The 14,134-nt window shown below is 40.6% G+C and overlaps 1 protein-coding gene across 1 annotated transcript; it reads left to right on the top strand.

The window, feature by feature from the left end:
- The first annotated feature begins 847 nt into the window (after positions 1-847).
- saal1 (serum amyloid A-like 1) lies at positions 848-13,880 on the top strand. The gene is made up of 13 exons (XM_017706635.2): positions 848-969; positions 2,949-3,145; positions 3,319-3,420; positions 3,849-3,932; positions 5,409-5,488; positions 5,670-5,729; positions 9,123-9,238; positions 9,390-9,552; positions 9,931-10,013; positions 12,049-12,219; positions 12,725-12,924; positions 13,037-13,129; positions 13,471-13,880. Exons 1-13 carry the CDS (start codon positions 963-965, stop codon positions 13,582-13,584), a joined length of 1,470 nt encoding a protein of 489 aa, XP_017562124.1. The 5' UTR covers positions 848-962; the 3' UTR covers positions 13,585-13,880.
- The last annotated feature ends 254 nt before the right edge of the window (positions 13,881-14,134 follow it).

A 14,134-nucleotide genomic window follows, 5' to 3' on the forward strand; every position in this document is an offset into this window, starting at 1 on the left:
GACGTCAACCAAGAGTCTGTTGACACTTTTAGTTACACAGAAGTTTCTGTTATCTGTTAGAAATCTCCCAGCAGAAGTGCATGCAGTGCAGAATGCGTGTCCACAGCGGCGCGTTCACTCTGTCTTTGAACAGCCGCGCTGTTACACTGAGTTTTCCACCTTATGTGATGTAGCTGATCCCTTATCTCGGCGGTGAAGGTCACGAAAACGTTTCCTCTTCTTAAAATGCTTTTAAAAGTTTTTTATTATTGTTTTTAAAAAGACAAAGCCCTCTTTTCTATGTATGAAACAAACTTTACAAAGAAAAATGCAACAACAACAACAACAATAATAATAATAATAATAATTGAAAAGGTTCATTCCAAAAGGCTGTACATTCATGTGCAACCATTTTGGATGTAATGAGCTTTGAAAAGAATAACAGATGATGTTTTTACTTCTTTAATAAAGGTGGTAGGAATTATAATGCAGCCTTATTATTATATATATATCATATCATATATATATATATATATCATATATATATCATCATCATCATCATCGTCTTCATCTTCATCATCTAAACCGCTTATCCTTCTGGGTCGTGGGGGTGCTGGAGCCTATCCCAGCGATTATTGGGCGGAAGGCAGGATGCTCCCTGAACAGGTCGCCAGTCCATCGCAGGGCCGATCAATCTGCCCACAATCACACACACACATTAATAACATATCATTTTTTGTTTAAAAAATTGTTTAAAAAATTATTATTATTATTATTATGAACGCTGCGCTAAATCCGTCATCAGTAGTAATCTTTAGTAATCTTCCTGCAACGGTTGTGCAATTACAGTTCGCTCGCAGGACGGTAGGTGGCGATGTGCGGTCAGTTCACTGAGCGATAAGCAGAAGCGCAGAAGAAGAGTCTGAGCCCTGTCCTCAGCGGTGCGGCGCGCTGTGGTTGTTGTTGTCCGGCGCTGGTCAGAGATGATGGGTGAGACTGACTCTCTGCTTTACTTTAGGAAATGACCTCTGCTGCCTTTAACAGGCTGCTAGTCTGTCTAGCTGAGTTGGCTAATGTTGATAAAGGCTGTTAAAGTGCCCAGTCTCTGATCACCAGCGCAGGTTTTTGCTCTGTGGTGAACGGCACATCAATAAAACCGAGGAGTCCACCGCGAATGGCTGGGCTGAGTAGTGTTTTCACTGATTATAAATGCCGGACAGTCTTACACCAAACTATTTCAGCGCAGAAAAGCCGTCACCGTGGTGATGTTTCCCGTCAAGGGGACGTCCTCAATGCCTTTAGTGAGGGATCCCGGCTGCCGTTGTGATTTAACCTTACTGTTATAGTTTTTAAGCTGCATTGACCCCATGCAGCCCTACTTCAGCCGAGCTTTGTGTTTTATTTTTATATCATCGCTGGTCAGTTGCTGACCGCAGCCACGCTGTCGTCCAGATGTTGCTTTGTGGATGGTTGTTCGTTCTCAGCACAGAGCCGGTAGTGTGTGTGATACGAGTGTGTCAGACGCAGCGGTGGTCTTAGGGTTTTTATACGCTGTGTAACTTACACCACCTGTATTGTTGGGTTACCTTATGTGTTTCCCTGTTAGCCGCTGTCTAGTCCTTTATCAGTGACCATTTTCTGGTCACAGGACACATTTTTGGTTGTTGGGCCGCTCTGAACCTAGCAGTGTTGGCTCAGCCACACCACCTGATACACTTGTACCAGCACTACACATTACCATGTCAGTGTCACCACTGTGCTGAGAATGGACCACCACCCAGATAGTGTCTAAATAACAGCGGTGCTGTGGTCAGAAACTGACCAGTGATGAATGGGGCAGAGGGGACTGATAAACTGTGCAACAGTGGTTGGGCTACAGTCTGTAATTACACACATATGTAGAGGAACCATAAGGTAGGTGGACCTAATACAATGGACAGTGCATGTGGATGCAATGTAGATGTACCTTCTGGTAATTCTGCCTATACATATTTATAAATTAACAAAAAGGCCTTATACAACACTAAATTGCCATCATTAGGTGTGGTGTGTTTGTGCGTGTGTGTGTGTGCGCGTGTGTGTGTGCAGTCATGCTTGTGCATATGTGTGAAAAAAGGCTAAAAAGGAGGATTAAAGGAACAGCTCTCAATTGTTCTAATACAGATTGGCTTCCCATTGGAATGTATTGGATTCTCAGTGGCAGCACACAACAACATGTGTTTTGAGTCTGTGTGAGGTCATAATTAAAATCTTGGTGATGATTTTTTGAGATATTGGCCAATTGTGTCACTTCATGAGAAATTAACAAATTGTGATAAACAGAACATTATCATTTTGTCCTATTGGAGCAACAACTGAAAAAGTACAATGTGAAAATAGCGCTTAAAAGAACACTACGAGGAATAAAAAAAATAGTCCAATTACAGTAACATATGGGTAACTTGTGGATGTATGATATTTATGAGAGAAATCATTGTGAGAAATTAGTAGTTAGTAGTTTTTCTACTTTTTTTTCAAAATAAATGATTCATATTAGAAATATGACAAATAAGGTTTATTTAATCTTTCAAATATTGTTTGGATAGGCAGTGTCACAAAGTGACCTGATAATAATATTTAACTACTTTTTTCAGAAAAAATGTATGGGCAATTTACTTATTGTACTTTTTTATGTATTGAGGGGGTAAATGGGTTAAGGAAGGACAACAGTACACTGTTATTATTGTTGACTCATGGGAACCAGCTAATTGGAACTGTTACATTAAGCTGTGGGTTCACCTCAAAATCATACCCCTCTTACCAAATAACATCAATAAGGCAGCTTCACACATCATGCATGCCTTGGCTGATGGGCTGTGTTTAAACCATTCATTTAAGCCTTTATTAATTTGGCATGGCTCAGAATACCTCAGAATACTGGTGGACATGGAGTCGACACTAACAGTTTCAAATGGTCTTTACATTCTCAGATCATAAGGAGAGCTGCACTGAAGAAGTGGATGATGATGAGTCCAGCTCTTCTTCCCACCCAGACTCACCAGAGATGGACCGTAATCCATCACCACCTCCTGAGGGAGCAGAGGAGAGCGTGGAAGAGGCTGATGCCATTGGAAGCACAGTGTATAGCAAACACTGGCTCTTTAGCACTTTGACACGCTTAATTGAGGTATTCTGTGCTCTTACAGAAAGGCTGAACTACTGCTGCTAAGCAGTATGTAGAAGATCGTGAAAACACCCATATTTATTAGGTTTTTATCACTGCAACCTATCTATGGGGAAATGCGGGTCTAAAAGCAGGGTGCATTTTTTAAAAGTACTTTTATGTTTTCCTTCCTGTAGATGGTGACAGAGCAGGTGTCAGAACAGGGAGAAGGCCTGGAGGAGCTGTCGGAGGAGCTTGAGGATGAGCTGTGTAAAGTGTGGGACATGGCCATGGATAAGGTTTGTATTATTAGTCACACAGTGCTTACACTGTGGAAGATGGGCGTAACTGTGACTATGCAAAGCTTCTCAGCTGAATGGAGCAGGTGGTATCTGTGATAATGACAGTGGGAACACAGTGGGAAGCTTGTGATGCATGTTCTTCATCATAACTGATTCACATGAATGAGTATCTGTGTAGACCGGGATACCTCTGAGGTTGTATGTCTGTATGAGCATTAAACATGTTGCCTCAGGGAGGCTGCTTCCACTGCTGCTACTGTGGTAAGGCAGTTTTATGTGGTAGCAAGTATAGGTCTACAAGCTTACAGTGGGTCCCCACAAGCGTACAGCAGACCTCATTTTTGTAAAAAAAAAAAAAAAAAAAAATCACCTCTATTTACTGTATCATACTGTATCTCTGTATCATTTCTTTGTGCTGTCCTCAGGATGTGGCCAGTTTTCTACAGGAGTTTAAAGCGCCAGACATCCTTCTGGGTGTGATAGCAAAGTCTCATTGTCCACGCCTTACTGTAAGTTACAGTGTCAATTTTATTAGTTTAAAAAAACTTATCATCAATAAATAAATGCAACTACTTGATTTAAAAATAGGATTCGTTTATTTAATTTGTCATTTAACAGTTATGAATATGTGCTGTTGTTAAACCACTGTCTTTATCTCTTTGGCTGTCTTTAATGTGATAAATAGGGATTGTCATATTTCAGAATACAGATGAATAGGTATATTTCAGAGCACTATGTAGTGAACATATCCAAAAGTTTATGAACCTCTGTGTCCTCTTTTAGTGCAATCTAACCAGAGGATATGAGATGTGTCTTTAGTGATTTAAGTAGAATAAAAAAGACCCTTAAAAACTGCCTGAATCACTGATATAGGTCTCTAATTACCGTCTTTCTTTAAAACCACAAAGCATGAAAAAAGAAACTTGGTCATAGTTAATGCTTAGTGTCACCCTCAGGGGAGATTTTATATATTTTAATTGTACTTTTAGGACATGTTTGAATTAATATTTCAGGGGATGATGAAAATGGACAATTAAACACATAAGCACTTAAGTATTATAAACCTTTTTATGTAAAATATAAAAAAATGCATAGAATAGTTTAAGCATCAATGTAGCCTGATAGTGCCTCAAACATATATATATATATATATATATATATATATATATATATATATATATATATATATATATATATATTGTGATGAGTCTTCATCATATTTGAAGTTGTACTGTAAGAAACTGTTTAGGAAGTTTACTTCTTAGAATAATCTTTACTAGTCTGAAGTGGCTCACATGAAGGATCTTTTTGTACAGTTAGTAAACTGACAGAATTTCAGTTGACAGAAACATCACCATTAGTCAGTTAGTGGACTAGTCACTATAATAGCTTTAAATGTGTAAAATGTTGAAAACTTTTAGTTCCCAGTTCCAATGTTTATTACTATTCCTTGTTTAAAAGAGAAGTTTATGCTGTTCAAAAACTATTATTAAAATTCATCATTTTTCTGAAATACAACAATGAGTTTGCTTCTTAGGAACACAGATTAGCTTGTATGGTACAAGGGATGCATTTATGACCAGTGTAGACTTTCTTGCTCAATTATTTTAAAAGAAAGATTAATCTTTCGCTTCATTATAGGATGTATCACTAAAAGCTGAAAAGTGCATATAAAAAATGTTTTTCTAGCACGTATTTATTTATGTGTGCTTATGATGGGCTTTTCCCCTTAAACTTCTACCAACTTTAAAACTTTGTAGAATAAAGACATTTCAAAGCATAAATGATCATAAATGAAATATTTGATCTCACAATTGAAACCTATTCATGTGTAAATATGTATAATTACATCTCTACTTAGTGCAGTGGCCAAAATCATAATTATTTTATAGCTGGATACATATTATGTCCAGGGTAAGCTGCTCCTACTGCTCTCACTCTCTCTTTCTAAAGTTTGTTGTATAACACCACACCCTCTGTTACAGGAAATCTGTGTGGGAATTCTGGGAAATATGTCCTGTTTCCATGATACTTGTGTGTCTCTGAGTCAGAATGCTGACTTATGGTATGCAAACATATTTTCTTTCCTGCTATGAGAAGCACTAATGTTAGTTCACACGTCAGTTTTAAGATTAGTAAGCAGCTCACAAAATGTGAGAGTACGTTGGAAGAGAGAAGATATACATCACTCTGAAATGTGATGATACAGTAACTGTACATGTTCCTTTCCTGCTTTTCTTTTCTAGTGCTGTGCTAATTTTACTGCTGGGTGACAGTGATCCTCCCACCCTTTTAGAGACCTGCAGGTGAGAAAGCTAGCCTGTGTAAACACTTTATAATGGGTAGTGTGTTTTTGATACAGCCACACTGGATATACAATAGTTCATACACTAACTGAGCACTTTATTAGGAACACCTATAGACTCTACTCAGCCAATCGTATGGCAGCCAATCGTATGGCAACATACTCAATGTTTTAGATAATTGTTTAAGTTATTATTAATGATAATTGACAAAAACAAGTATTACCCTAAGAAATGTAGTTCCTTTCAAGTACGGTTGTCAGTCACTGTAAACTGAGGTTTTTTTAAACTTTTTCTTCCATATAACAGTGAGCAGTGTAACATAGTGCTATTTAATGTAAAAATATTTAGTTTATAAGTACTTTTTGGTCACCAAATTACCACCGTGAATCTTCTTCTGTCAGCCTGACGATGACACTTTGAATCTCAAATGGCTTCCTGCTCCCTACATGGTGCACTACATAGGATTATAAATACCCCTGCACCTCAACAATGCAAAATATCCATCCATCCTCAACCGCTTATCCGAGTCCTGGTTGCGGGGGCCGCAGCCTAAGCAAAGAGGCCCAGACCTCCCTCTCCCCCTCCACCTCCTCCAGCTCTTCCGGAGGGATACCAAGGCGTTCCCAAGACAGTCGAGAGATATAATCCTTCCAACATGTCCTGGGTCTTCCCCGGGGTCTCCTCCCCATCGGACATGTCTGGAACACCTCTCTAGGGAGGCATCCAGATCCTATCCCTACCAGATGCCCAAACCACCTCAACTGGCTTTTCTTAACATGGAGGAGGAGCGGCTCTACTCTGAGCCTTTCCTGAATCGCTGAGCTTCTCACCCTATCTCTAAGGGAGAGCCTGGCGACCCTGCAGAGAAAGCTCATTTCGGCCGCTTGTATCCGTGATCTCGTTCTTTCGGTCAGTACCCAAAGCTCGTGACCATAGGTGAGAGTCGGAATGTAGATTGACCAGTAAATTCACAGCTTCGCCTTCTGGCTCAGCTCGCTCTTCACCATGATGGACCGGTATAGGGTCCACTTTACTGCAGACACCGCACCAATCTGCCTGTCAACCTCTCGCCCATCTTTCCTTCACTCGTGAACAAAATCCCAAGATATTTAAACTGCTCCACTTGGGGCAAAAATTCACTCCCGACCTGGACAGATCATTCCACCCTTTTCCGGCTGAGGACCATGGTCTCAGATTTAGATTTGCTGATTTTCATCCCAGCTGCTTCACACTCGGCTGCAAACTGGTCCAGAGAGAGCTGGAGGTCCCGGTCTGATGACACCTACAGGACCACATCATCTGCAAAAACCTTCTCGTCCACTGGAGAAAACCCCAACGTACAGGCACTGAGTCAGGGGCCTATGAGTAAGCCCACTCCTGCCCGACGCCTCTTACCCTGGACAACTCCAGAATGTAATAAAGTCCAACCCCTCTCGAGAGAGCCTGTTCCAGAGCCTCTGCTATGTGTTGAGGTGAGCCCAACTATATCTAGTTGGTATCACTCAGCCTCATACACTAGCTCGGGCTCTTTCCCTGCCAGAGAGGTCATGTTCCGAGAGCCAGTTTCAGTAGCCAAGGATCGGAACACCAAGGCCCCCACCCGATCCACATTGTACCGGACCCCTATAAGTGCCTCTCCCACAGGTGGTGGGTCCGTGGGAGAGTGGTCCCATGTAACTCATTCGGGCTGAGCCTGCCCGGGACCCATGGGTAAAGGCCCGGCCACCAGGCGCTCGCCGAGGAGCCCCTCCCCCAGGCCTGGCTCCAGGGTGATGCCCCGGTAACCCTACTCTGGGTGAGGGAAACTGGGTCCTGATGATGTTCGTCATATGGGGTTTTTGGATCACCCTTTGTCTGGGAGACCCTACCAGGAGCTTTCACCCCTGACAACATAGCTCCTAGGATCATGTAGGCATGCAAACCTCTCCACCACGATAAGGTGGTGATCCAAGGAGAGGAACAACGCAAAATATTGCTAAAAAAATGTCTTTTTGGATTTATCCACATTCTTGTTTTCTTTGCACACTTTGGGCTCGTTAGTACCAATCAGTTATTGCCTGAATGCCACAGCCTGTTTAATTATTGTTGCTGACCATGTGCAACCCTTCATGGCCAAAATTACCAAGTTCTAATGGCTAGTTCCAGCATGATAATACACCATCTCACAAAGCAAAAGTCATCTTAAACTGGTTTCATGAACATGACGAGTTCAGTGTTCTTTAGTGGCCTTCCCCCATCTCTGGATCTAAATCCAAAGGATACCTTTAAGATGTGGTAGAAAAATTGTCAGCATGGACCAGAATATCAAAGGAATAACTCCAACATCTCGTGGAATAAATGCCATCCATCAATCCATCCATTTTCTAAGCCGCTTCTCCGTCAGGGTCGCGGGGGGGTGCTGGAGCCTATCCCAGCGGTCATCGGGCGGAAGGCAGGATACACCCTGGACAGGTCGCCAGTCCATCGCAGGGCAGACAAACTCGTGGAATCAATGCTATGAAGAATTATAGCTATTTTGAGGACAAAGTGAGGACCTTCCAAGTATTAGTATAGTGTTCCTGATAAAGTGCTTGTGAGTGTATATCACCGTGTCCTGCAGCAAACACACCTACCTATTTTTAGCCAGTCATACAGTCCCTTAACATCATCACCTTACATGATGCCACAAGGTGTCCATGATATCTATTGCAGTTGTGGCACTTGGCCTTTATTCTTTATAATAAAGTTCCTCTAGAAAATTGTGATTACAAATTCATGCAAATTTGACCAACTATTGCAATATATGTGAGGGTTGTTTTAATTCCACACAAAACATGTAAATAGATGAATTGCTTTAACAATTATTGTAACTGCATTTTTTCTGAATTATGCAGACCGTTGGGCTAAGACTGTTGAAAACTTTGTCTTTTGAGATTTTATAACCTCAAGATATTTAAACGTTAACTCTGTATGTCTATGTTCTTGTTGTGCAAAGGTACACTTACATTAATTTCGTCTTTTTTTTTTCTTTTTTTTTTAAATCAGGATCTTATAGGCTACATTGAAAAGTGAAGAAGTATATCAGCTTACATCATGACAAATTTGTCCAGCTAAATTGTACCCCCCTCAAAACAAGTAAAATAACAAATGAATAGAAAATTAGAAATGCTGTTACAAGATCAATTCATTTTAGCCTGTGACAATCATAAAAAAGGGTGTTTTCTTATTAACTGAATGATTCCATTGTCCTACATACATTGCACGTAGCTTTTTCCTATTTTTTTATTCTGAGATTATATTAAGATCATATTTGGTGAATGGAGAACAGCAAAGTAAGAATTTCATTGTACAGTGTAACTGCCTGTTTCTGCTGTGCATATGACATTAAAATTCTTGAATCTTGAATTTATTCAGGCTTCTGGTGACCTGTGTATCTCAACCTGATGTCGCCCCCATGTGGATGGAAAGAATACAACAGCAGAGTGCCACATGCAGCAACCTCTGTTTCATAATGCGCAGTTCTACTAATGGTAAGTGATGTTTTACAGGTTTCTGTTTGCTGCTTCTATAAGACCTGCACTACTTTACTTTTATTGGTTGTGTTTTATTAGGTGCGTTTTTCTTTCGTCTGCAACCCCCCCCCCCCCCCCCATCTCTTTCTCTCTCTCTCTTTCTCTTTAGTTGAATTACTGATGAAAGTGGGGGAGCTAGTTGATAAGCTGTTTGATGAGGATGAGGGGCTGATGAAGAGCTGGCTGTCTGAGCTGCCCAGTGAGAGTGACCGGGACAAGGACACACACCAGGACATCACGTCTTCCCTGCTGGAGGCTGCAATACAGCTTAGGTCAGAAGAATTAATGAAACACGTGCGCTGGAGAAAGATAAACAGAGACAGACAGAGAATTAATGAACTTGCCCCACATAAATGACAGTGTTCATGAACCACTCCCATAACAATACAAATAAAGCAAAATATGATATTACTATTAAAAAAAGAATATTGTAAGATTTCTCAAGACTTTTTGTCACTTTTTGCTTTAGTAACAGCTTTATACACAATTTATAATACATTCAAGTGACCTAAGCTTCAGCCTGAAATCCCTATTTATTTTTATTCATCCTGAAAACTGGGCATATAAAGTTTAAACCTTAAGGCATAAAATATGAATGTTCTTACCTACACATTAACAGAAAGACTTGTGTACGTGTGTGTGTGTTTCAGGAAGGAGAGTCCAGAGGCTCTTGAAGTGTATCTGCATGCTCTTCAGCTTCTAACTACAGTACATGAAGGAGTTCAGAGTCTTGGTGAGATTTGTATTCTTATTAAAACATTTAATATGTCAGGTGATAAGAATATTAAAACAACATGGAATTCATGTCATTTGCCACACACACACACTTCTCTCTGTCTCCCTCCCAAATCCATTAAAATTGATAACTTTAAGTGTGTAAGGGCTGCACGAGGATTAGAGGATTATCGATCCCATTACCTAGTTGTGGTACCAAGAAATAGTAAAATTAGATAATCAAGTACAAAAATAGGACTGAAAAAATGCCCACAGTGGCTGTTTAGGAAGAGGGAGACTAGTAAAAATGCTTTCATTCATGCTCAATGCGTCCATGTATAGCAAATACATATCAAGATATGTTGTCAGTGTTGGAACAAAACCTTATTATCGCCATTATGGTCATTTAGTTTTTTTTTTGTCTTCTGACTTCACTGCTGTCATGTTAAAACTGTTACTCCCATCTTTTTTTTTTTTTTCCTTGTTTGTTTTTTTACACCATCTGTTTTTGACATTTGAACATTTAATGATGAATGGGCCAATAGAAATGGTACAAAATAAATTGGAATAAACTAATTAAAATGAAACATTTACTATATGGCCAAAAGTATGTGGACACCTGATCACACCTATATTAACTTGTTGGACGTCTGTTTCCAAAACCATAGACATAAATATTGGTATCTCCCCCACTTTGCTGCTATAACAGCCTCCAATCTTCTGTAAAGGCTTAACACAATATTTTGGTGTGTGTCTTTGGGAATGCGTGCTCATTCATACAAAAGAGCTACTGTGAGGTCAGGCTGTGATGTTGGTTGAGAAGACCTGGATCACAGTCAACATTCCAATTCATCCTAAAAGTGTTCAGGGCTCTGTGCAGGCTGCTTTTTCTCCACACTTTCTACTGCTCTTGTCAAACAATGTTTTTATGGACCTCATGCTGAAGCAGGAAAGAGCCTTTCACAAGCTGTTACCAAAAAGTTGGAAACACTTGTCTCAAATGACTTTGTATGCTGTAGAATTAACATTACCCTTCAATGCAACCCATGGAAACCAAGAGGTCTAGCCAGAAAAAGCAGCCCCAAACCATTGTGACTCCTTCAAACTTTACTGTTTGCACTATGCATTTTTGTAGGAAATGTTCTGGAATCTTCCGAAACTAGGTTCATTCATCAGACTGCCTGATAGTGAAGTGTGATTAATCACTCTAGCGAACATGTTTCCACAGCTTCAGAGTCCACTGCAGGTGTGCTTTGTACCAATTCAGCCGATGCTTGGCATTGCGCATAGTGATCTAAGGCCTGTGTGCAGCTGCTTTGCTGTGAAAACCCATTTCATTAAATTCCTGACACAAACAGTTTATGTGCTGATGTTGCTTCCAGAGGCAGTTTTGAACTGTGAAACTAGTGTGGAACTAGGGAGTGATGCAGAGTACAGTCCCACTCTGTGAGTTTGCATGGTCTCCTGCTGAGCTGTTGTTGCTCCAGGATGCTTCCTTTTCACACAAATAGCATTTACAGTTCACTGGGGCAGATCTAGTGGGGCAGAAATTGCACAAACAGATTTGCAGCAAAAGTGGCATCCTGTTACAGTGCCACAGTGGCATCCTATTATAGTTTAAAGTCACTGAGCTCTTCATTTCGGCTCCTTCTGCTGCCAGTTTTTGTCCATGATGATTGCATGGTTATATGCTGGATGTTTTACACCTGTTAGCAGTGGGGAAAGGCTGAAACACTTGAATTCAGTAATTAGGATGGGTGTCCACTTATTTTGGCCATATAGTGTTTAATTCTTGTGCAAAGCTGCAATTTCAGAGGACCAAAGTTTTGTTAAGATGGTGACAATGAAGTGATGGTGACTCCTTTCAAGAAACTAACTAGAGTGAATGGATTATGGAATATCTGTTATCAGAATACTTCAGGCTTGTAGTCCTCTATTAATGCATTTCTCTTTACTTCAAATCTGTCTTATGTAGAGGGAAATGTACCTTTGTGAGTGTGATCATTGTTTTGTCCTCTCTCTTTCTCTCTCTCCCTCTCTCCCCCTGCATGCAGTGTCTGATGGAGGGTGTGGGGAGGCGCTGTGGAGGTTCCTTTGTGAAGTGGTGTGTGAGGATCTGTGCCAACCAGGCGACCCTCCTCTTATTCTTCAGGAGCAGAAGGCTCTCCTGGCTCCTGCAGTTGCCCTGCTGTCTGTTTTACACAACAGCCTTCAGACAGACATAAGTGAGAACACATGAACACCTTTGTCACTGATACTAAAGTTTCACTTTTCCACAGTGTCCCTGCTGCTTTTTAGCCTTTTTTGATGCTTTTTTAGCTGATGAAACAAATGCTCTTCATATAGTAACCTTAATTGTTTTCATAAGCATTATTTATGCACCTTCCTCCGTTCTAATGAGGTACAAAAACTACTGGGGTGCTAATAGCTCTGCCTTGTGGAGTACCTTCAGCCTGCTAAACTGTGAGTGTGGGTTGCAAACCAGGTGAAAAGTATAGAAAAGTACAGATGAAAAGACCATGAAAGTATAGAAAAATGACATGTTGCTACAAATCTTTAACCACAAACAGAGTGAACCTCCCCTAAAGACACACACACACAGACAGACACACATACATTCACACCTCCTCTAACCAATAATTAGATATTAGATCTGTGTGCCTGGTGTTTTTATTTATTTTATTTATTTATTTTTTATATATAACTATATGGAAATTTTGTTTGGTACAGGTTTGTCGTTGGTGTGTAGTCTTCTTCGCATCTTGTACCTTCATACTGAAAACCAGCAGTCACTGCCTAACGGAGAGCAGGGGTCAAGAGATGGACAGAAGGAAGGAGTGAGGGATGAGGAGGACAAAGATGTACAACTCCAGGTTCTGGTTGAGATGGCAGTGGAGCTCCTCTCCACTATCCTCACCGATCTGCCCAAAGTGAGACTGACACACAACTTGCTCCATGAAGCACAGCAATTGTTTATATTTACACCACGAAAGGGGTTTTACAGCATTAAGCTAATTTAAGGTATGTGTCTGTGATCTGCAGGACATCATTTCAGAGCTAGTGAAACAAGATGACCTCACTGAGAAGATTTGGATGTCTGCTTTTAAGAACCTGCTGCCCCAGAACATCACAGCTGTGAGTTTTTTCTCTCTCTCTCTCTCTCTCTCTCTCTCTCTCTCTCTCTCTCTCTCTCTCTCTCTCTCTCTCTCTCTCTCTCTCTCTCTCTCTCTCTCTCTCTCTCTCTCTCTCTCTCTCTCTCTCTCTGTCCTTACTTGGTCAGTCTTTCACAAAATACACGGTTGCGACATTCTTCTCTCACAAAATTGAAGGAAAACTGTCACACAAAAATCCCACTCTACTGGTTAGGCTGCATCACTTTGTCCCAGAAGCAGCCATTTATGCATGAAGGGTACATTTTTGTCACTTCTCTTGAGTGGCATGTCTCTAAATTCATAGTAGACCTTCTTTGTCATCAGGCGCAGCGCCTAGTTTCTACGTTATCTGAGGTGGAGCCGAAACTGGCAGACATTCTAAAGAAGGAGTATTCCATCTCATCAGAACCAGACCAGACCAGGCTAGAGTTGGCATGAAATGGAATGGGCTAAATCATCCCAAGAGGAAAGTCTTCTTGGAAAGGAGCAACTCTTTCTATTAGATGCACCCTTGAGTCTCTGTCTCTTGTATGGTGACATGAATGAAGTCCCACTGCAGAGCAGAATTCTGCTCTCTGTTGTATGTGTGAGGCTGTCTGGTGGGCTACCCCACGTTTTTGATTCCCAGGCACTAAAAGGATTACATGAAACTAGTCTATTTTAATGTGAATGTGTTCATATGATCATTTTTTTGATATTGTCAAGTTTTTTAAATAAATGTGAACTTTATTAAATCTGTTTGCTTATTCACTGGGCTCTATGCCAAGATATTTTTGTATTCTTACCCTGTATTCCTACCTTGTATTGTTATTTTTTTCTGCGTCCCCAAACTCCAAAATAAGGCTACAAGCAGCAGAATCATTCACTAAAGTGTCATTTATTAAAATTGCTATCACAAGTGAAATGAAGGACTCATCTAAGCAAAACGAAATACTAAACAAATGGAACATTTAAGTTATTTTGCATTAGACACTGATAGTAATATTTT

This window comes from Pygocentrus nattereri, chromosome 11 (assembly GCF_015220715.1).
Source record: "Pygocentrus nattereri isolate fPygNat1 chromosome 11, fPygNat1.pri, whole genome shotgun sequence".
Lineage (NCBI taxonomy): Eukaryota > Metazoa > Chordata > Actinopteri > Characiformes > Serrasalmidae > Pygocentrus > Pygocentrus nattereri.